Below are 24,311 nucleotides of genomic sequence, written 5' to 3' on the forward strand. Positions count from 1 at the left end.
CCTGTGTGAAACCATCCATGAGACCACAGTGACTGGTGTTGGGGGTGGGGCTTCGGCTCCCACCTGTACTTGCAGATCCTTCATTCATCTCTTGTGAATACCCTCTCAGATGGGCTGGAGAAACAACTTTCACATCAGTTCAGAGCTGGCTGTAGTTAGGCCACATGGGTATCAATGTACTAGAGAGCTCTAGCTGCTCTAACACTGGGGAATTCTGTTTCCCTGAGTCCCTGGAGACTGGGACCCCACACTGAGTCCTGAGCCTGCTGTAGACTTAAGTCACCTCCTTCTGGGTCCCTTCTCTAACCTGAGACTCTTTCAAGCAGTAGTAGTGAGCAGCCCTGTTACAATTACACTGTATAAGATTAACCTGACCTAGCCAATGGGGATGTTCCTAAAAAGGATGTGCAAATGCGTTGACATTGGTCTTGCCTTTGTTAATCTAGCCTCGGGTGCTTACAGAGATATGAGAAGTTAGTGGCATGGTTTTATTTTATAATCATGTTTTATTAACAAGGAGTTTTCCAAAAGTCATTCTGGCCAGGGAAGCAGGTAGCCTAAGTGAAGCTCTTCACTTCTCCCTCAGCTCTTCTAAATCCAATCCCCCAGTCTCACCCCCAGCTCTGTAACAGACCACTCACTGTAGACTCCTCTTCATTTCTGCCCATCTCCAATAGATCACCTAGGCCTTCTCTTCTGACCTTTCTCCCCCAACTCGTCTCATAGTCCCAGCCCCAAACAAGAGCAGGCACTCCCTGGGACCCACAGGCCACTCTGCCCAGGGAACCAGGTGACCCAACTGCACCTCTTCACCTCTCCATCCTGTCCTCTAAAGCCAGCACCCTGTCTCATCCCTAACTCTGTAGCTAACCACCTACTGTGGTCTCTCCCTCCTCTCTGTCCCCATCTCCAGTGGAACACACAAATCTTCCCCAACCTTCCTGTTATGCCAGCCACGAACTCCAGCAGGCATTCCCTGGGTACCTGCCAGCCGTGAACTCCAGCAGGCATTCCCTGGGTACCTGCCAGCCACGAACTCCAGCAGGCATTCCTCAGGAACCTGCCTGCCAAGCCTGCTAGAGAAGTAAGTAGGCCAGCGAAGCAGGCAAGTGAGCTTTAGATCTCTCTCCATCTTTTCCAAATCCAACCCCTGTTTCATCCCCAGCTCTGTAGCAAACTACCTGTTATGGCCTTTCTTCACTCTGCCCCTATTCCCAGAGGACTATGCAGAACTTGGTGGAACATCCTGCTTTTCCCTCCCGTGGACCCCTTAACCATCACCCCTAGAACATCCCCATTTCTAAATGTCAGCTCCCTATACCTAGAAACACATTTTAACTGGAACTCCCAGTGGCCACACCTAGCAGAACCCCAAAGTCCCTACGAGGAAGCACATAGTCACCACACCATCCTGAGAACCCCAGAGGGCAAGAGAAACCAAGGAACAAAACAGCCACTCAACAAAGACGAGACCAGACATCAACACAGAATTAACAATCATCGCAAACTCAGATGCCTGGACACCAGTGTAAAAACAGTCACTGCCAGGACAATACGTCTTTCCTAGAGCCCAGAAACCCTACCACAGTAGGCCCTGAGAATTTTAACATAGCTGAAAAACAAGACACAGACCTTAAAACAGCCTCGATGACTATGGTAGAGGTTCTTAAAGAGGAGTAAGTCCTTTAAGAAATCTACGTAAACACAAACAATGGAAGGAAGCCATTTGAGACCTAAACATGGAAATAGAATCAATGAAGAAAACCCAAACTGAGGGAAATCTGGGAATGAAAAATTCAGGAACTCAAACAGGAACCTCACAGGCAAACCTCACCAACAGAAGACAAGAGACACCGTGGTCAAAGAAAATGTTAAATCTGAAAAACATCCTGGTACAAAACACCCAGGACATCTGGGACACTATGAAAAGACCAAACTATGAATAATAGGAATAGAAGAAGGGGAAGAAACAGGTCAAAGGCACAGAAGATATTTTTGACAAAATCAGGAAAAAATTTTCTCAACCTAAAGAAGAAGATGACTGACTATTAGGGTACACAAGGCATACAGAATGCCAAATAGACTGGACTAGAAAAAAAAATCCCCTTGGTACATAATAAAACACTAAATTTACAGAACAAAGAAAGAATATTAAAAGCTGAATGGGAAAGAGACCAAGTAACAAATAATGGCAGACCTATTAGAATAACACCTGACTCTAAGAGCCAGAAGGTCCCAGACAGACATTCTAAAAACTTCAATAAGTGACCAAAGGTGCCAGTCCAGACTACTATAGTCAACAAAACTTTCAGTCCAGACTACTATAGTCAACAAAACTTCCAGTCCAGACTACTATAGTCAACAAAACTTCCAGTCCAGACTACTATAGTCAACAAAACTTCCAGTCCAGACTACTATACTCAACAAAACTTTCAGTTACAATAGATGGAGAAAATAAGACATTCCATGATGAAAACCAAATTTAAGCAATGTCTCTACAAATCCAGCCCTACAAAGCCCTAGAAGGAAACATCCCATCTAAAGAGGTTAACTACGCCCAGGAAAACACAAGTAATAAAAAATCCCAGACCAGCAAATCAAAGAGGGGAAACACACACACACACACACCACCACCACCACAACAACAACAGCAGCAGCAGCAGCAGCAAAATAATAGGAATCAGCAAACATTGCTCATTGATATTTCTCAACATCAATAAAAAGACAGACTGACAATGGAGGCAAAAACAGGATCCATTCCTCTGCATCCAAGAAACATCTTAATACCAAGGACAGACATCACCTCAGGATAAAAGGATGGAAAAAGATATTCCAAGCAAACAGACCTAAGAAGCAAACTAGTATAACCATTTTAATATCTGGCAAAATAGACTTCAAAACTAATCAGAAGAGATAGGGAAAAACACTTCATAGTGATCAAAGGAAATATCTACCAGGAGGACATTACAAATCCTTAACATGTATGTACCAAACACAAGGGCACCCAAGTTCATAAAAGAAACACTACTATAGCTTAAGTTACATTGATCCGCTGGGCGATGGTGGCGCACGCCTTTAATCCCAGCACTCGGGAGGCAGAGCCAGGCGGATCTCTGTGAGTTCAAGGCTGGCCTGGGCTACCAAGCGAGTTCCAGGAAAGGCGCAAAGCTACACAGAGAAACCCTGTCTTGAAAAATCAAAAAAAAAAAAAAAAAAAAGAAAGAAAAAAAATTACATTGATCCTTACACTAATAGTGGGAGACTTCAATACTTCACTCTTGCCAATAGACACATCATCCATACAAAAATTACAGAAATGGAGCTAACAGATGTTATAAACCAAATGGACCTAACAGGTACTTACAGAACATTTTACCCCAAACACAGAAGAATATATATTCTTCTCAGCACTCATAGAACTCCAAAACTGACCACATAAAGCAAGTCTCAACAGATCCAAGGTAAAACCAGACATACTGAACCCAATAAAAGAGAAATTGGGGAATAGCCTTGAACACAATGGCACAGGAAAAGACTTTATGAATACAACACTGTTAGCACAGGCACTAAGACAAACAATTAATACATGGGACCAATTTTTTTTTTTACTATACTCAAATGTTTTTTTATTATAAAAAATGGGACCGATTTTATTTCATTTCTTATTTAACCTAATATTTCATTTAACCCAATGTCGTTCAGGTTTGTCTAGGTTGTTGTAAATGATAATATTGCCTTATTTTTTCAAGTCAGAATAATAATATCCCATTGTGTTAAATACAATATACAAGAAATACTCAATTTTTTTCTCACTTTTAACATTTTCTCTCTTCACAATGAAGTTTCATTACTGTGGTGGTATTGTGTTTCCCAAAATATTGTGCACTCTAATAAACTTATTTGTGGTCAGAGAACAGAACAGCCACAATGTTAAACATAGAGGTTAGGCAGTGGTAGCACATGCCTTTAATCCTAGCATTCCAAAGGCAGAGATCCTTCGGACCTCTGTGAGTTCAAGGTCACACTGGAAACAGCCAGGCATAGTGACTCACACCTTTAATACCAGGAAGGATGGCTGGAAGCAGAAAGGTATATAAGGCGTGAGTATCAGGAACTTGGCTGGTTAAGCTTTTAGGCTTTGAGCAGCACAGTTCAGCTGAGAAGCTTCCAGTTTGAGGAAACCGGATCAGCTGAGGAATTGGTGAGGTGAGGAAGTTGTGGCTTGTTCTGCTTCTCTGATCTTCCAGCATTCACCCCAATACCTGGCTCCAGGTTTGATTTTATTAATAAGACCTGTTAAGATTCCTGCTACACATTACTGTACATTTGCATATTACTGTGTCATGAGCCACAATGCCCAGCTTAGAACTTGGGACTCACTACTGTTAAGATCCACCCTGGGGACATTATTTAGCCTCCATCTCATACTGTAATGTGAGGTGGGAACAGTACCTTGTTAGGGCTGGGAATATAGCTTGTTGGTAGTTTCCTAGCATGCATGAAGCCCTGGGAGCAACCCTCAAACACACACACACACACACACACACACACACACACACACACACACACACACACACAGTACTTACCTCAAAAATTATGGTTATGAGGCTCCCACAATATAGTGCATGTGAAGTGGTTAGAACCATGCCTGGGACTTGGTAGGAGCTATAGAATTATCTGGCTTGATATTATGATTTGGGAATGTTAAAAGACATATTCTATAAACTTGTAATGGAGATTATACAGAGTGGTGTATGACAATCTCTAAAAAAGAATAGTAGGATTTTCACCATGATTGTATTCAACACTGATGCACAATAAATGAGAGAAAACTTTGAATTCCTCAAAAGAAGTTGACTGAAGGAGCACCTTAATTCTAAGTGTGGTGGTTTGAGTGTAATTGGCCTCCATAATCTCATAGGGAGTGGCACTACTAGGAGGTGAGGCTTTGTTGGAGTGGGTGTGACCTTGTTGGAGGAAGTGTGCCACTTTGAGGGCATGCTTAGCCATTGCCTATGCTCGGGATACTGTCCAGTGTCTCAGTCAACTTCCTGCTGCCTTCAAGATGTAGGACTCAGCTACTACACCAGCACCACGTTAGCCTGCACGCCACCATGCTCCCCACCACAATGATAATGGACCGAACCTCTGAAACTGTAAGTGAGCCCCCTCAATTAAATGTTTTCCTTATAAGAGTTGCCATGGTCATGGTGTCTCTTCATAGCAATGAAAACCCTAAGAGATCAAGTGATAACTTTTATTGAATTCTGCTCCTTAACTAGGCAAACTGGGTTAGTTACCATTCACTACTAGGCCTTAAATGAAGGAAGTTGAGAGTGAAACTTCTATTCTGGCTGAGGTGGGAGACTGATGGGTCATCAGAGGGGCCTGGATTAGTGGTATGGAGTGTTGTAAAGCAGTATCCTTGAATTAACGCATTTCTGCAAATAGAATTATTCTAATGCTCCCCACCCCACTGGCCTACACATTTAAGCAAAGACCACCGAGTTGTTGGTTTTAATATTTGTTACATGTTTTATTTATTGTGTGTATATTAGTTCGTGTATACCATGGCACACAGGTGAAGTTCAGAGGACAATTTTCAGAACTCAGTTTTATCCTCCTACGTGGGTCTTAGGCTTCAAACTCAGATCAGGCTTGGGAGCACCTTTATACCCTGAGCCATATCTCTGCGCGCCCTCCACACTTCACACCTGTGTGTTTATTAATCTGATTGTTCCATGAGAGATAAAGTAAGATTCTAGTGGCCAGAGCTGAGGCAGTCTCACTTTGTAGCCCAGTCTGACCTTAACCTTGAGGTCATCCTGCCTCAGCCTCCCAAGGGCCGGGATTACAAGTGTGAACCACCATTCCGAGCTTTACAATGTCCTTTGAATAGCAGAAAGATTTTCGCTGTCTGCATGAAGGCCTCCTCCTCTTCTCCATTCTCCTGTAACTGTTGCCATACTCTGAATTGTAGTGGGTTCTTTCTATATTTTCCTCCTCCCCCAACACTTCCTGGTGAGCACAGGAACCAGAATCATACGATATGACCTTCCTGGCTTTCAAACTACCGTACCTGGCACACAGTAGCTGGTCAGTTCATGAATAAATGAAGTAACTTGGTAAGCAGCCCTTCGGCAAATGGGCAGCAGAGCATGGGTCTCGCTGTCGGTGCTGGGGCTCAGCGAGGGGAGGCAAGAGTAGAGAGGCCAGCGGAGAGCCAACCTCACTTTCAGGATGGGAACGAGGCCAGTGGAGAGCCAACCTCACTTTCAGGATGGGAACGAGAGGCCAGTGGAGAGCCAACCTCACTTTCAGGATGGGAACGAGAGGCCAGTGGAGAGCCAACCTCACTTTCAGGATGGGAACGAGAGGCCAGCGGAGAGCCAACCTCACTTTCAGAATAGGGACGAGAGGCCAGTGGAGAGCCAACCTCACTTTCAGGATGGGAATGAGAGGCCAGCGGAGAGCCAACCTCACTTTCAGGATGGGAATGAGAGGCCAGCGGAGAGCCAACCTCACTTTCAGGATGGGGAATGAGAGGCCAGTGGAGAGCCAACCTCACTTTCAGGATGGGGACGCCTGCTGCCTGTGATGACGTGAACCATCTCACAGTCAACTGTGGGAGTGGAATGAGATTCTAGACCAACTTTTGACGAAGTAAGAATAACTGAAGAGAACATTTCCCCTCTAATGTCTTGGCACACATTTTTATCACACATAATCCAAATGCTTGAAGAGTGGCATGCGCCATGACACCACAACTGAAATACTCTGAATTCTTCCTCTCTTTAAATAAAGAATTTATTTTGGGTTGGTTCCCCACCCCCTCTAAGGAAATCAGAATTTCTGTGGTTTCTTCCCTTCTTGGATAATCATGAGACAAACCCAAACTCAGGAACTTCCATTGCCAGTGTTAATAGAGAAACATCATTTGTGTTTCAAAAAAATCCCAAAGGTGCACCATGTTGATTTTTTCTCTGGCTTTTTTTTTTTTTTAACCTAGTAATATGGAAGCATTCAGCTCCTACAATGCCCACGCAGACGTCTACATTTTCAACAGTCCACACACTGTGGATCCAGTGTTTCCAGCATACAGCAAGGTCTGTGACATACGGACACTGTACAAGGATGAGTCATTCTGATCTCAGGGGTCAGGACAAATCCAAGTGAAAGCAGCAGGAACAGCTTTGTCCTCTTGGAGATCTGTCCCTGTGGCTGGCCAGATGTCTCCAAGGAGACATCTCTCAGCCAAGACCTTTGCTCTTAGCTCCGACTGCAACCACGTGGCAGACTTCGACTTCGGCCCCCAGCTTCTGTAGTTCATCCAGCCAGATCATCTGCTTACATGAAAGGCGATCACTGGGGCCTTTCACTTCCACCAGCTGGAAGAGAGGTTTCCAGACTTAGCAACATCTTACTGAAACGGAGAGGGACCCAAAGGAGCTAGAGCCAATTAAACCACCACCTACGTAGACGGGCCAGTCTACACCACTGTGCATATTTACAGCAAATAGATATGCAGCTGGGAGATCCCTTGCGACATTAGTCTGTGGGAACTAGACAGCTCTGGAGAATCAGTTCACTGAGTCCACAGCAACAGAAATGGTTTTAGAGTGTGCACTGGGGTGCTGTTCCCTATTTCAACCCTTCAATCTGTTACGTTTGCATTTGAACCTAAACTTCACATTGTGATGTAGGAAAGTAGGCTTTAGTCTCTGCCAATCATCCCAAAGGCTTCCTGCACACCAGTCTCATGCCCACCCCAGGACCTCACGTGACATTTGCTAAGGACATGTCTCTGTTCATTACATGCACGGTTTCTTATGTTTCAAGGGTCTGCTTAAGCTCATTTCAGAGACCTACCCAGTCTCTCAGGGGGATCTTCCCAGGTACTTTGTCACGATGTTTATTGTAAGAACAAACTGTCCCCTTTTTCAATGTTTTTCAAAGAGTCAGTCTGGGCATTTAACTCAGGTTGTCAGGTTTGGTGGTAAGCACCTTTAGTTATCTCACTGGGCCCTAGAGTGTTTATTATGTATCAGGTGCAGGAAGGCAGGAGCTGGGCCAGTGTTGTTCACTGCTAAGTTAGGAGACAGCAATAAAAAGAGTCAGGGGAAGTGCAGGAAACGTGTGTGTGTGTGTGTGTGTGTGTGTGTGTGTGTGTGTGTGTGTGTGTGTGTTTCCCCCAGGAGTGGGGTAGGGAGGTGTTGAAACAGGGTCTCTCTATGTAGCCCTAGCTGCTTTGGAACTCAATATGTAGATCAGGCTAGCCTTAAATTCAGACTGCAGTCTGCCTCCTCCTGAGTGCTGAGATGCAAGCATGACAACCTGACTTTGACCCCCAGAGCTCATTAAGAAAGTACCGCACGGTGGGACACTGGCTTCAGGAGGGGAAGAGATACGGATCTCTAGAGCAGCAGTGAAGTGAGGGGCAGCAAGTGCTCCAGGAAGATGCAGATGTAGACTAACCATCCTGTTCTGGGTACCACAGGGAAGTGGCTGACTGCTCCTGAAGGAATCCTGGAAGCAAGCCTCTTCTCCTAAGCCAGGCTCGCCAGCCAGAGGCAGCTCCCCTCTGACCCGGAAGCTCACATAAATGGGTGTGAAAAGTAGACCTTGGGAAGGTGGAGGCCATTATTTCAAGGTCATGGTGCTAGAGTCTGCTCTGATACCAGAAAAAAGCCAGCGTGGGCAATTTATTGGCATTCATGGAGATTGTGAGTCCAAACCTACAGGGTTGGCAGAAGTGGGAGGGGCAACCCTTTCAGCTCTAAAGAAGCTGAGAGTCCAGTAACTGTTCATAGTCACAGACCACGGGGAAGCAGAGGCCCAGGCTGAAGAATTAAATTCGGTCTTTTACTCAACAGGCCTGGAGTTCTACACAAAACAAACAAAAATATTCTCATCAGAGACAGCAAAATGGAACTGAACAGTCTGCTGCTCCCCAGTAAAACAGTTATTTCATTCCACATCCCACAGCAGACAGAAGAGTATCTAAAGAGATCACAAAATACACATCAAATGTAAGCACAGAACTTCTGGAACAAAACACAAGAGAACTTCTCTGTGGTTTGAGATTATGTAAGTCTGATATCTGACACCTGAATTTGATCAAACTTTAAATTTCCTCATCATCAAAAGATACTGCAGGGCGGTGGTGGCGCACGCCTTTAACCCCAGCACTCGGGAGGCAGAGGCAGGCGGATCTCTGAGTTCGAGGCCAGCCTGGGCTACAGAGTAAGTTCCAGGAAAGGCAAAAAGCTACACAGAGAAACCTTGTCTCGAAAAACAACAACAAAAAAGATACTAAGAAAAAGACAAATCACAGACCAGGATGAAATATGAGTCAGAAAAAGAGGGAGAGAAGAGGGAGGAGGGGCAAGCTGAGGAGAGACAGTATGAGCACATGTGTAGTGTGTGACGTGTGCAACACCACCAACCAGCGAATGGCGACAGGCAGAACAGGCCTGGCCAGGGAATGTGTTTGCTGTGGACTCCTGAGTTCCTGGGTCCACACGCTGTGTGAAGGAAGCCCTGCCGCTCAGTGCCTTGCAGCTGGCCACTTGTTCTAGCAGCAGGGTGTGGGTACTGGTGGACTGTCACCTCTAGGATGGGGCGGCATGAGAATGCCTGTCTTGCTTGCACCCCAGCTCCTCAGAGAGGCTTCTGAGAAGCCCCGCCCTCAGCCGACTGGCTTTCCAGTAATGGAATTCAATCCTCCCATCAGCCATGAAGGAAGGGCCCGGCACGTGGACTCTGACACAGCTGCTGATAAAATTACGAGCGGCGTTCTCTGCTGACCTTGCAGCGATGCCTCTGAGAATTCCACACCACCAAGTCAGGGAGGCCCCCTCGGCAGTGCCGAAAGTCAGCAGCCAGGCGCCTGCACACACCGCTGAGGACCGGACCCCCGAGGCAGGAGACTAGATCCTAAACACAAAACAAAAGGAGAGTTAGCCGCCTTCAGGACGGAGACCCCAAAATGGGCTTGTGCCATCAGAGCACAGCAGTACAACTCAGCACACACGGGCTCCAGGAACCCCGGAAGGGGCTCTGCTGCCTGGACCAGGTTACCCCGTAGGTAAGCTCTGGCAAAAAGCTCTCCAAGGGCAGTTACCAACCTCTGCCTGGTGTGGGCGTCCTATGGCACATCTGATGAAGAGCGAGTCTAATGCAGCACTCAGCAGTCACCACTCCTTAGGGACGGAGGCCAGCAGCTGCAGGGCACAGAAGTTACCCTCCCTGCTCCCACCAGGGGTCAGGCAAAAGGAAAGGAAACCGTGGGGAAGGCGGCAAGCTGGAGGTTTCTGAATGTCCTCACACGTCTATCATTGACCGTAGCATCCAGGCTTGGGGGATAGAGCGCGCGCACACACGCACACACGCACACACGCACACACGCACACACACACACACACACACACACACACACACACACACACACACGCCTCTGTTCACTGTGACACAATTGCTGAAATGCAGCCAGTACTGTGAACAAGCACCGACCAGACCGCCAGCGACGGCGTAGTACCTGAGCCTGCTGAAGGGAAGCGAAGCGGTCCCAGCTGACCAGGGAAGCCACTCTGCCTTGCTGGGCCTGCCACACCTCTGCCACCCAGGCCCGCAGGCTCTCAGCAGGGGCGCAGTGGATCAGCTGCAGCCTGGCTTCCAGGGCCTGCTCCCTGCTGGAGAAGAAGCTGTCTGTGCACAGATCCAGTGGGGAGGCCTGTGTGGAGGGGAAAGGAAAGTTTTCTGACGTGCCGGGGGGGGGGGGGGGGGGGGGGGGGGGGGGGGGGAGGGAAGGGCACTCCAACAGAGAGAGGGATGCTCAAGTCCTGCGGGATTTGGAAGCTGGCAGTTTTTTCTCCTCAGAAGAGATGAGTAAAAAATATCAGACACATGTAACCTTGTCAGTTCTTATCCTGGGTTTTCAGGGGTCATTTAAGTTGAACTGGCAGAGTTCCAGTTGGTGCGAATGGATTGCGTGGGAGAGCCCTGGCCTGGGTGCTGGTAGGGACAGGTGCTCAGCTAAGGGTGCTCGGTACTAAAAGTTCAAAATGAAATGATCAGGGACACTGGCCGTGGGGATAAAATCTCCTAGTTCCCCTTTAAAAATAAAAGGTCCTTTCCCATGCAATTAGCACCACTGTGGGGAGATCCCAAAGATCACCAAGAAGCCAGGTTGCCGCTGGTGTCAGACCCTGGTGCAGAGGAGGGCGTGAAGCAGAGGCATGCGCAGGAGAGGCCCCAGCGGGATGGCATTAGCGGGTTACCTGGTAGGCATTTCTGAAGACATCCGGTATCCCATCCATGAAGATGATATCCCACAGCAGAAGGCCACACAGGGTACTGAAGGTGGATCCTTCCCCATGAATCCCTACAACGTCACACAAGGAGGAAAAGGACTCGTTTTATCTGCTTGTTCACGAATATCATGATGGCCGGGCGGTGGTGGCACATGCCTTTGATCTCAGCACTCAGGAGGCAGAGGCAGGCAGATCTCTGTGAGTTTGAGGCCAGCCTGGGCTACACGGTGAGTTCCAGGACAGGCACCAAAACTACACAGAGAAACCCTGTCTCAAAACCAAACCAAACCAAACCAAAAAGACTATCATGATGACCTAATGTAGATTCTATTTCAGGGAAATAACAAATATGGTTGATTTTGAAGGACATGCCATTTTCATGCTATTTCTACTTCATTTCCACACTATATTCTTTGTGTATAGAAGCTTTATTTAAGGGGAAAACTTCAAATGAACATGGGGAAGTCGCAAAGCAGGGTTCTCAGTACTGGTGGACAGCCTAAGGGGCAGGATTGCTTTAACGAGGCAGGCTCCCTCCCTCCGCTGGAAGTTCTAAACGAGTGGGCAAACTGGACTGGGTGCAAAACTCACGGGTTAGCTCTGGCTAGGGGCCCTGGCAACTTACAAGAAATGTTTTCCTAACAGGACTGACAAAGAAGGCCAGGCATTCAGGGCAGCCCACACCTCAGACTCACCCGGGACTCTTCCCATTCACTAGGTTCACTCATTCATTCAGGGCAGCTCACACCTCAGACTCGCCCGGGACTCTTTCCATTCACTCAGTGTTTCACTCATTCATTCAGGGCAGCTCACACCTCAGACTCGCCCGGGACTCTTTCCATTCACTCGGTGTTTCACTCATTCATTCAGGGCAGCCCACACCTCAGACTCGCCCGGGACTCTTTTTATTCACTCATTCATTAAGGCGCTTTGGCCTGATGAGGTTAGCTCAGTGTTCCTGATATGCAAGGCTTCTACAAAACTGCCGGCTGCAAAGACCACCTAGTAAAGACCACCAAGTTCCAATGCCCTCCTCCTGCTGAACACAGTCAGTGGGAGACCACCTCAGAGAACAGCTGGGTCCTAGGGTCACTGCAAATCGGCATCAGGGTCTGGAGAGCGACGAAGGTCTTGGCAGACTCCAAACCTGTGTCCCTCAGAACCCCGACTCACCCAGCTCCTCTCTCCAAACTGGGTGTCTACATAGCTACACACCCCCAACCAAGGAAGGCCGCTCCGTGGCCATCTCTCCACCTTCCTATCATGATCACGCTGACACCCAAGCTCACAGAGAGCACAGGGGAGACGGCAGCATGGGTCAGGTGGTCTGGAGTGAAGGATGCTGGGATTCCTGCTCACCGGGTGCCCCCAGGAAAGTGCACTGGGGAGGGAGAGGGAGGCGGTGGCAGCCAGTGGCCATGCTCCTCTGCCCTGAGCTCCAGAGCTGTGCTGAGCTTTGTCTGTTCCCCCTCAGTTCTGGTTGCTGTCCCTCTGGCCTGTTTCCATGATACAAAAGGACAGACTGAACACGGACGGCATGCTCAGCCTGGCTGCAGCAAGTCCTCCAGCTCCCAGGAGTGTTCACATCAGGACACCGGACTCTGGGCTGCTGGGGAGAACGCTGGGCCTAACTTCTGGCTTTCTGTCCCTGTGTGAACATTACTCAGTCCGTGACACGGAGGTCAGGGTCGTTCCCCACCTCTGCTGTGCTCCGGATTCTGACGAGTCATTTTTGGTGTGAGCCTCCTGCCTTATTCAGAAATAGCTTCCCCTGGGAGGGTTGAAATTGTCTCTACACAAATCCCCTCTAGAATAAAGCCCAGCAGCAAGTTGGCTCACTGTGGCCACATCAATTTTCTAATATATTATAATGTAATATAAATTTCATCTTATGTGGAAATAGTTAATGTTCTGGAAAAAGAACTGCCTGCTGCTTTTCAGGCTTCTGGCAAAATTGGAAGGATTTTTCTGTGTTCCATTCATAACTGCCCTTCCTCTAGCCACTAAACGGGATAGTTTACATGGAGTCTCCTGTGACACCATCTGGGGCCTGGAATTTCCATTCTGTTCTTTGGTTTCTAAGTCTTTCGGGCTCACTGCACCTCTCTGTCTCCACTCCACAGAAGTGTCAGCACTTCTTCCCTAGAACACGACCCTTCCCTGTGAGCAGGAGAGATGTGAGGAGATTCATCTCAACACTCAGCAGGAAGAAACCCTAGTCAGTGAAATCCTATCTTCACAGCCCGACTAACCAAGACCCCACACAACACCACCCAGCTGGTGGAGTCATTTCTCACTAGCAGCCCTACCACATGGGCACAGGGACAGGACGTGGGTGTCCCCAGGATAGAGCCATGAGAGCCGCAGAGCAAGTACCATGAGTGGACATCCAGGATCTACTTCGATCCAGGGGGCGAGGAAGACGATGGAAGAGGCTGAGTGGGTTTGTGGGGCCAGCATACACTCTTCTCCACCTTCACACAGCACTGGGGTCAGTATCGTCCACGACATGGTATTTCATAAGAAGAAAAAATAGCCAGGCGTGGAGGCATGCCTTTCATCCCATCACTTAGGAGACAGGAGGATCTCTGTGTGTTTGAGGCCAGCCTGATCTACATAGTGAGTTCCAGGCCAGCCAGGGCTACAGAGGGAGACCCTGTCTCAAAAAAGAAAAGAAAAAAGAGCCAACTCTGGGGACTTTCCAGGCTAACTGGTCCACCTTGCTTGTCTGACAGCAGGCAGGGAGCTGCTCTGGACTTCCTCCTCCGAATCCACTAGTGCTTTCCTACTTCGAGTTTACATTGCGGCCTTGGGCACATTTGATTTTTTCAATTCTAAGGCAAGTGCCCAAGCATCCACTTTCCTTCGGGCTGTAGCTAAAGCATCACTCATAGTTACTCACTGAGACCAGGTGTGAAGAAAGACCACAAGGCCGAGAGAAGCTGGGGTTGGCAAATACACGAACTCAAGGAATTGCCAACTGACCTAAGAAATTAGCCGATTATAAACAACAAGAAACCTTTTCACTGCGGTCCTGCGCCAGGGCCACCTCCCTGACAGGAGAAATGCCACAGCAGCTGTCATTCCGGGCGACTGCACGAACACTCAGCCCGGTGCCCACGCAGGTCCAACCATGACACGCGTGGTCTCACCATCCCACTCCCGGGAGGCACCATGGTGGTCAATGGGCCCTGCAGGAGCCTCCTGTACACAGGCCAAGGAATTCTAAGAGGAGAGCCAACCCCTCACCCCTTGACTGCCCGCCACAGAAGGCCCTGGAACAACCAAGTCAGGAACACGGACGAGGGACCAGCATGTTTTACACTCATACATGTGCTTTTCTCAAACGGCCGTTCTCAGCTCCCAAATATGGAACTTAGCAGTCAAAGGTATACATCCTCCACTCACCCTGACAGACACACAAACACGTTCACCAGGGCTAAGGGTCACCCTCAAGGGGCAGACCTACCCTTTGGGACTGTGTGTGTCACATCCTGAAGCACCCCAATGTCCTAAGGGCAGCATATAGGACAGGTAGAAGGACAACCACAGGTCAGGTCACCTCACTCTCTGGCAATGAGGCTGTGAGGAAATACGGCAACAGGACTCAGGGTCCAGGTCACCGTGGTAGGTGTGCAGCGTCTGTCATGGTCAGTCACGTTTATGAAACCTCTCAATTCTACGTTGGTCAACATGCTACAGTAGCTTCTCACTGGACATTCACATCCAGTGAGCAGACTAGGGCCCTTCAGCATCCCTCCTTTCTACCCTGCAGTACCTGCCAAGACCACTTAGCAGAAGTCCTTTTCTGTAGGCTGTAAGCATTTCAGAAGGTGAAAATCCTAAACAGCTGGAGGCAACCTTGCCCTGGTCCCACTGATTTTCTAGTTTAGAGATAGAAGTCTCAGATCGGCAGCTCAAGGCACAACGTCTCACGGATGCATGAGGGCGCCTGCCTTCTCCCGCACACGTGCATACATACACCTCCAACAAGTGCCCTCTCCCACCAGGAAAAAGGAAACGGAAGCTTCTGGAAGGCTGGAGAGAGGAGGGGCTTAGTGAGAAGCACTACTGTGTCCTCTCCCTGACTTCGCCTCCGTTAGTGGTGCCAAAGATTCACTGGGCAGTCTCTCTGCCAAAGGCGGGGGCCAGGCGAGTGAGAAGCCACCCATCACCGGAATCGAGGATGGGACAAGCTTCCAGTCCTATGCGGCTTCTTCCTTGGGTCTGTACGGAAAGCTCATTTCAAAAGGAACTCAAAATTGCTGCTCTTCCTCGCGGCCTGAGTATGTCTTCCAAGCGCCTCACACCTATGACGTCGTCACTGTGTGCCTGCTAATCTCCCCAGATGAACTGGCCCCGGGCCTCAAGGACAGCTTCACTACGAGACAGTCTCTTACAGGACAGTCCTCTGTCCTTTCTCACCATCTCTACTCACTGCCAGCCTCTGGTAGCAAAGACCAGACCCTTCCACCAACCACCCTACCCTGTGAGCACCGTCCTCACAGTCAGCCGGAAGTGAAACTGTCGAAAGAGCAAGAGGACGCCCTAACAAACAACAGAATTCCTTTTCACACACCTCTGGCCAGCTGTGGCTTCTACTGAGGTCAGAGAGGAGAGCAGCCCACTACTGATGAACCACCCACCCTCCAACACTCTCTTCCCATTGGCTGGCAGGCTGGCAGGCAGGCTGGGCTGCAGGAAACACCGCTTGGCTTACCTTGGTCAAAGCCATTCCGCCTGTAATAATCCAGTGCCAGCTCCTCCACGGAGCACAGGATTGTGGTGGGGTTCGTGGTGTCTCCGGCCTCGATGACAAACACCGACTTGCCCATTCCATGCTGTGGGCACAGCCTGCCTGTGATGGTCACCTAGAAGGGTAGCAAAAAAACGTTAATCCAAGTCGAGCATGGTGGTGCACACCTTTAGTCCCGGACTCGGGAGGCAGAAGCAGGTGGGTTTCTGTGAGTCTGAAGTTAGCCCGGTCTATACAGTGAGTTCCAGGGCAGCCAAGGCTACATAGTATGACTTTGTCTCAAAACCAAAACCAAGCACACCTTGATTAGCCTTGCCTCAATGGAAGCCCCTGAAAACCCGCCTGCGGCATTCTGGGGATGGGCCTGCCTACTCCTGCAGGGCAGGACCCACCCTGGCACACTCTGAAGGACGTGACTCTCCCAGCCTCTGAAGAACATCTAAGAGGCCCCTAGAGACGCAGGCAAAAGCGGAAGACGCTCAAGTTCTTATTCAGCAGGTCTGTCACCCAGCCCTGGTGTGCCCATATGGGGTAGCCCAGAGGTACCAGAGAAGAGGGCATCATAATGAAATAGAGACAATGGTGATGTCACCGTCCCAGGTGAGAATTCGGACATTCTGAGTGATTCCCGGGGGCCTCCACCCAGAAGAATCTAAGTAAATATGTTTAAACCGAGGACAGTCAAAGGAGGGCTGGGGATGTCGCCTGAGTTTAACCAAAAACAAACAAAATTCACCCAAAGGACACCTACGTGCTTGACATCTCCCACGGAAATTTCTGGCAGCTGGCTGAAGAGGCGCTTGTATTTTTTGCAGCTGGGAGACTCTCGCAGGCGCACAGCTCGCTGATAGAGTGAAAGTCGGTGTCCTGTCCGCACTGCTGGATCTGCCAGGCCTGCGCTGATGCACCTAATTGCCTAGCAATCAAGAGGTCACATGTCAGGTTCCCGAACGTGCTGACGGCAGCAGCTGTTGATTTAGTTTGACAAGAAACCTCACAACTAATTACTTCATTTTAGCAAATGGGCAAACAGTGCTTGGAGAAATACAAGCTATTTCCTTAGCTCTCGCTCCGACGGCTTGAACCGGACCCCTCACTGTAAAACGTGCCGCTGCACAGCTGAGCTGCCGTCATTCACGTGACCAGAGTGGAACCACCCGGCAGGAGTGAAGACACTCTAGGGAGACACTTGTGCCCTTCCCTTCCTAGGCCCCAAGACACTGACATGTGTCTCACATTGGAAGAAAAGGCTGGGGCCCTGAGGCCAGCCAGAAAAGGGGCTTGTCTTCTGGAATACGACTGTGCACAGCTCTGACCACTTGCCAGGCCACCGTGCAGGAGAGACCGGAGCTGGGACCAGGACAGTCCACCCTGGGCCGGGCCACACCTGGCCCAGAACCAGTGGCTCTGCAGCCTCTGGTCCTCTATCAGTTTTCCTTTGTGTGCACATTTAGTTTTATTGTAACAAAGCAACGTGTACACTTTTAACCTTGAGAACTGAGTATCACTTTTGGGGGGGGGAGTCGCGGCGGCGGCGGCAGCAGCAGCAGCAGCAGCGGACTGACTTTCAAATAGACAAAATGACAGTGGGAGTGAGCGGGGCGGAGCTGGAGAAATGGTTCAATAAGGGCACTGGCTGTTTTTCCAGAGGACCCAGTTCCAATTGCCAGCATTTACGAGACGGGGGACAACTGTCTGTAATTCCAGTTCCAGGGAATCTGGTGCCCTCTTCTGGCCTTCAGCGGCACTGCATCCATACAGTGCACAGGCATACATGCAGACAAAACACCCATACACATAAAATAACAACTTTTTAAAGATTACAACAGGGCAAGTCCATTCCTAATAAAACCTCCCAGGTTCTGGAGATCTCTCACAGTGAGTGGCAGGGCTCCAATCATCATTAGGAGAGAATTTTACTTTAAAGATGTCGCCCCCGGGGGCTAGAGGATCGTTAACACCCACATGATGGTTCACAGCCATGTTAAACTCCAGTTCAAGGAGACCCAATGCCCTCCATGGGCGCCAGGCCCTCGCATGGTACACATACATACATACATGCAGGGAAAACACTCACACGTATAAAATAAATGGAAAATGGAATTTTTAGTGTCATTTTAAACTACACTGTCCATTAAACATCACAGTTACACAAGCTATAAGAGAAAGCATGTTGTCCAATCGCCCTCCTAACCCACACAACACCCCAAACCCACCCTTTGCTGACCTTCTAGTCACTTAAAAATTTTTTCCCTTTTTATTAAACAGGAGAAAATAGATACATGTTGGGAAATACCAACTGTCCATATTCACAGAGACACAGTGTAGTCTCCGAGCCCAATATACAGAGAAAGGAGGGAGGAGCTAGAATTCTATGGAGTGCTCAAAGGGCCAAGCACCCTCCAGCCTCTGGCAAGGCAAAGGGAGGTCTTTCCCACAGGTGTGGATTCCACACAGTTTTTGTAGAGATAAGAAATGATAAGGATTAATTCAGAAGAGTGGAGATTCTGTGTTTTGCTTAAGTTATATTTCCCTAAGTTGAGAGTCACAGTATTAAGAAAAGAAACCCCCAAAGCAAGCAACTGAGTAGAATCAGGGGCAGCTTTTATTCCTAGTGACTAGAAAAATTACAAAGGAAAAAAATGTAAGGGTTAGACTCCATCAGTGTTAATCATCTTCTTGTTCCTCCTCCTCACCCATTCATAGTCATCCCCTCCCCTCCACCGTCATCCCTCCCCTCACCATCATCCCTCCCCTCCACCGTCATCCCTCCCCTCACCATCATCCCTCCCCTCCACCGTCATCCCTCCCCTCACCATCATCCCTCCCCTCCACCATCATCCCTCCCCTCACCGTCATCCCTCCCCTCTACCGTCATCCCTCCCCTCACCATCATCCCTCCCCTCCACCGTCATCCCTCCCCTCACCATCATCCCTCCCCTCACCATCATCCCTCCCCTCCACCGTCATCCCTCCCCTCACCATCATCCCTCCCCTCCACCGTCATCCCTCCCCTCCACCGTCATCCCTCCCCTCCACCATCATCCCCCCTTCACCCTCATCCCTCCCCTCCCCCCTCACTCCTCCCCTCCCCCCTCATCCCTCCCCTCCACCGTCATCCTGCATTCATCCTCCTCTCTCCTCCCCTTCGGCACCATCTTGCCCTCATCCTCCCCCACTCCCCACATCATCATCTTCCCTTCATCTCCATCTCGGGAACCAGTTGTACTGCAAGGGATCTGGCCCAACATCACCTCTGACGACCTCTCCTAGTCTTTGCACCTGCGGAGAACAGTCAGTAAACCTGGGAGGAAAACCTCTGGTCCTTCCCGCTGCCTCTCTGCGGGCCACACTCCGGATTTAACTTGGGTGCTCTGTCAGATCCTCTGAGTTTCCACTCGATTTCAGTGGTCTCCGGCATCAGATCACCACCCTCACTTGGATGGAACTCTCTGGAGAGAACTTAAGGGTTCTCGGCCAAATAAAAACCGCCCCCTTCGGATTCTGTCTCTTGTCTGCTCAGTGCCACTCCACCCTCGTCCCCAAGCAGTGCAGATCCTCGCAGACAGCTGACAACAGGAGGCGGGGTGGGGTGGGAGGGGTCTGGGATTTGGCCCATCAAGTATGACTTCTTCTGAAAGAATGGTTGGCAAAGTTTGTTCTATTTCTGTTCTGCCCTCAACATCTCCTCACTGACTTATTCATTAAGTCTATTTCAGGTACTTCAGTTAGTTCAAATGCTTCTTTCTCACTGTCCCTTTTCTGGGGTCTCAATGACCATGTCATGATTGGGGCTGAGCTCTTCTGACTGATTGGCCACCAAAGCCAACACGGTGCTGCTGTCTCCAAGGTAGCGCCAAGGCTCTCTGTCCTCTGTTAAACCCAAACCTCATGCCAGGATCCTGAAGATGGACTGGGGGCGGCACAGGTGTGTGTGTGTGTGTGTGTGTGTGTGTGTGTGTGTGTCACAGGACCTCTGTATTTGTTCCTTTCCCATTTTGGCTACACAGAGTACAGAAGGCAGAGAATGCTTTTTGCCACTACTTATCTCGGCAAATGGCCCATGAGGACAAAGCCTAGCTTGTTAGTGGTGTCAGCACCCAGGCTCTGATCCTAATGACCCCACTGATGAGAGGGTCCCAGCAGCTACCTCCTCAGAGACCATGACCTTAGAGACGCTCAAGTCACAGGCTAAGGGAGACTTTACTGGAAGGCATTGCCCCGCAGTTCTCAGGAAACCACCAGGAAAGCTGTGAAAGTCACACATGCCCCACCTCACCAACAGAGCAGGGGTCTCCAAAGCAACTTACACAGTGATTCTCACACGGAGGCAGGACCACAGAGCTGAGCGAGATTCCCTGCTCGCAGGGAGAGGAACCCACTGTCCCTATTTTCTAAGGTTCTTCAAAGTTGAGCATAAATACAAAAGCTCCAGAAAGAAATCATTCCTCATCTACCAAGATGAACATGCTCAGAAAAGTAGAAAAATAACCAGTGTTGGTTGGGATGTGGAAAAACCAGAGCCCTCCTGTCTTACTGGTGGGAATATAAAAATGGAGGAAACACTGTGAACAACAGTTTGGCAGCTTTTTAAAGAGCCAAACGTAAAATTGCCGCAAGAGCTAGCAGATTCTTCCCTAGGTACACCCCTAAAGAATTAAAAACAGACACTCAGGAAGTACTGCGTGCCCATATCCATGGCAGCAGTATTCACAATACCCAGATGGCGGCGGAAACTCGGGCACCCATTTACAGGTGACTGGACAAATGAACACATGCATCATTCGTCCGTGACAAACAAATGAATTACGACACGCTGGAATACGATGGAACTTGGAAGCAACCACCAAGTCAAACTAGCCAGGACACTGGGCTCTGAGGGTGGCCAGGGAGATGGCTGGGAAAAGGTTAGAAAGAGTCAGACTTCGTTCGCATCGATCAGGAGGGGCTGGAGAGAGGGCTCCGAGGGTAAACACCCGCTGCACAAGGGTAAGGCCTTGAGTTCGCCTCCTCAGAACCCCTGGAGAGCAGGGCACAGCAGCAACCATTCATCTGCCATCCTAGCATCTCCCCCCAAGATGGGAGGGGACACAGGAGAATCCCCTGAGCTCAAGGGCTGTAGTGAGCCTGAGGTTTTCTCCCTGAGCTCCACATGCATGCTGCGGCACTCACATACACACACACACACACACACACACACACACACACACACACACACACACTATACTTTAACAATTTAAAGAAAAACTTTTTAAAAGAATAGGAATGGATGAAAGCTCAAGCCTTGAGGAGCTAAGTGGATCTGAAGGAGTCAGGAAGGGTGCCGGACACTGCAGCTCTCTCTGCCCCTGCAGGGACACCAGGCAACAGAGACCGGGCATAGGAAAGAATGGCCAGGGTGGCCCCATCTCTCTCCAGGGGCTGGCACTTGCTACTGGCGGCTTGTGTCCTGTAGACAGGAGGTGAGCGGACAGAGTAACAAGCGCGGTGTGTATGGCAGTGAGTCATTGGGAAAGGGTAAAAAGAACTCAACTTCCTTAGCATCACTGAAAACTAAGTCGAGAGATCTGTCTGCCCCCGTGACCACAGGCAAGTGTTCCAAGAACTGTGAACAAGGGGGAATCAGGGGAATCCATAACATTCATGCAGTGAAAGGCAGAGGTAGCACAGACGCATGTGCTCTCCCTTCCAAGCTGGGTTCTCGGCCTGCAACCACGCTGCCCACCTCCAGGACAGAAAACAGCTTCTGCTGGCCTTTTCACGGGCACCTGAGGTAACAAGGCACTGTTTGAGCAAAAAGCAGCAAAAACACTACCTCATACTCTCACATTCCGTGGGCAATTTTTTCCACCCCTCTCTCCCCCGATTCACTTCATGTAGCACTGGAAAAACAAACCCTCCCTGAGACACAGTCCCCTCCATTCAGTTCAAACACAGGGCTGGAATGGAGACCAAGCCGCAGGCAGCCACACAAAGAGTCACTGTTACCAGCCTGGCTCAGAGGCGGTGGCCTCAAAGGCCCCACCCTGCCCAGCCACATCAGTGACAGAATTGATCTATTTTAAGTCCCCAAGATCCCTGGGGTCTGCCGAAGGTGGCCTGTTCCAGAGGTGGGGCCAAATGCCCTGCAGAGGCACAGAGACACTCTCCGAGCACCTGCAGTGAAATTAGGAAGAGAATGCCTCCCATCGGCCTTTGTTTCCAGAAGCAATGAGTGACAAGTAAATAAAATCACCAATTCCAGCCACAAACCCTGGGGTCAAGATGAGAGGGGAGGGGGTAGTGCGGGGGGGGGGGGGGGGGGAGGGGGGTTGGGAGGATGGGGAGGGGGGGGAGGGAGACAGGCAGGGAGAGAATGAATGAATATGAACCTGCAAGAGCTGAGACACATCTGATCCCCCTTCTCCTTAATTCCACTTCGTGGAGGCCACTGTCAGCCCCTTTCCCCTCCCAGCCAGAGCAAATAGACAGCGCCTGCTTTTACTTAATGCTAGTGTTAGAATCACCCCTGCTATTTCAGGGTGGGGAGTGGGGTTGGAAGAACTCAACCAAAGAATATTAAAAGGAAAAGTATCTGCTAATTATATTTAGAATTTCTTTTCATTTATTGAGTTTTTATTTCGACGTCACATTTGTTGCATTAGTGGTTTCTAACGTTTTGATAAAAATTAAATATTTAAAAATTTTTGTTTTATCTATAGAACTTTTCCATGTATTATATAAAAATACATCAATATTAATTTTTAAAAAAATCACACTTTTTACTATTTTCTCAGAACCATATATTAATGAGAGGGAGGAAAAGGAAAGGAGGAAGTGATAAAATGATATTTTAATTAAAATAAAAATAAATGGCCAGGCACGATGGTGCATGCCTTTAATATCAGCACTTGGGAAGCAGAGACAGGTGGATCTCTGTGTGCTCCAAGCCAGCCTGGTCTAGATGGTGGGTTCCAGGACAGCCAGAGCTACACAGTGAGACTCTGCCCCCACCAGTAAATAAGAAAAATAAATAAGTTAACTAAAGAAAGTGCTTTCCTAGGCTGCGGCAGCTCAGGGGCTGGGTGCTTATTTAAGTACTCGTGAGGTGCTCAGCTCCATCCCCAGTGCTGAAGTACTTAGTTAGAGCTTGCTATTAAAAAACCACTTCCAAGTCACACAGCCTGGGCACGCTGCCGCTCACCGCTTCCAGACGCTTCAGGTGCTGGTGCAGGTTAAGAGCCAGGCGATCCCACCAGCGCCCTCTGCTGTCAGGACAGTAGACTTTCTGAGACAGGAGCTTTTCCAGTTCCTCAACGGCTTCCTAGGCAGCAATAAAAAGAAAGGCTGTTAAATGCTAGAAGCATCGGCTCCAATTACAGTCAGAAGTCAACAGGGCTGGTATGGTCCGTTCTCCACGAAGGCCAAGGACTGACAGGCAGGAGTTTGAGACGCTCCCCTGCATGAGCACTTCCTGGAATTCAAGAGACCCAAGTCAAAGACCCAGCTTGCCATTTCCTCTTTGTAAAACATCATTTGTCAAGACAGAAACGCCACAATAAAAGGGAACTATGGCAATTTCTTAATCTTAATCTAAGGATGTGACCAAATTGTCAATTTGTGACTTTAAACTATCTCCAGACAATCTGTGACAGAAGACAAGGGGGTGTGAGCTTTTTACCCACAAGACCTAGGGTAACTACAGCGCCTTACACCAAGTTCTGAGGCCCAGGTAAGGCTGACTGAGCTCTGGGCTCCTACCTACCAGGCTCTGTTCACGGCCATCAAGCCTTCCCAGTACGCACACTCATCAAGTCACAAGCAAACCAAATGGCTGCTGGCGAGGTTATCTTCTCTCTACCAGAGAGAGACAGGACCGCAGGCTGCCTGTAGTAAACAAGCTTTCCTCAGGTTCTTCCTGCTGAGCCCAAGAGGTCCTGTCAGTGAAGGGTGGAGGAGGGTGCGCTAACCTCATACAGGCGAAGTCTCTCCAACACTTCCACAGCCCGGGAGAGAATCCGCGTGTAAATCCAGCCCACAGTAAAGCAGCGCAGGAAGAGCGGCAAGGCCTCGTGGTACCTGAAACGACAACGTAAGCCCGCCGCTGAATAACCTATAGAGAACGGTAAGAAGGGGCAGGGCGTTGAATTCTCTATAACTTATAGAGAACGGTAAGAAGGGACAGAGCGTTGAAGTCTGACCTCTAAAACAATATACTCCAATACTTTGAGTTGCGTGCACAACATTCTGCACCACAAACATCA

General features: G+C 49.2%; 1 protein-coding gene across 1 annotated transcript in view; it reads right to left on the reverse strand.

Moving 5' to 3' along the window:
* Positions 1-6,782: 6,782 nt before the first annotated feature.
* Fan1 (FANCD2 and FANCI associated nuclease 1) overlaps positions 6,783-24,311 on the reverse strand; it is a 33,929-nt gene continuing 16,400 nt past the window's right edge. The window contains exons 7-14 of the mRNA XM_006975838.4: positions 24,018-24,126; positions 23,252-23,371; positions 16,820-16,984; positions 16,033-16,183; positions 11,280-11,383; positions 10,538-10,732; positions 9,808-9,936; positions 6,783-7,388 (exon numbers count right to left, since the gene is read on the reverse strand). Coding sequence (XP_006975900.3) covers positions 7,251-7,388; positions 9,808-9,936; positions 10,538-10,732; positions 11,280-11,383; positions 16,033-16,183; positions 16,820-16,984; positions 23,252-23,371; positions 24,018-24,126 — 1,111 coding nt within the window. The 3' untranslated portion in view covers positions 6,783-7,250. The remainder of the gene's footprint in view (positions 7,389-9,807; positions 9,937-10,537; positions 10,733-11,279; positions 11,384-16,032; positions 16,184-16,819; positions 16,985-23,251; positions 23,372-24,017; positions 24,127-24,311) is intronic.

This window comes from Peromyscus maniculatus, chromosome 1 (assembly GCF_049852395.1).
Source record: "Peromyscus maniculatus bairdii isolate BWxNUB_F1_BW_parent chromosome 1, HU_Pman_BW_mat_3.1, whole genome shotgun sequence".
NCBI lineage: Eukaryota > Metazoa > Chordata > Mammalia > Rodentia > Cricetidae > Peromyscus > Peromyscus maniculatus.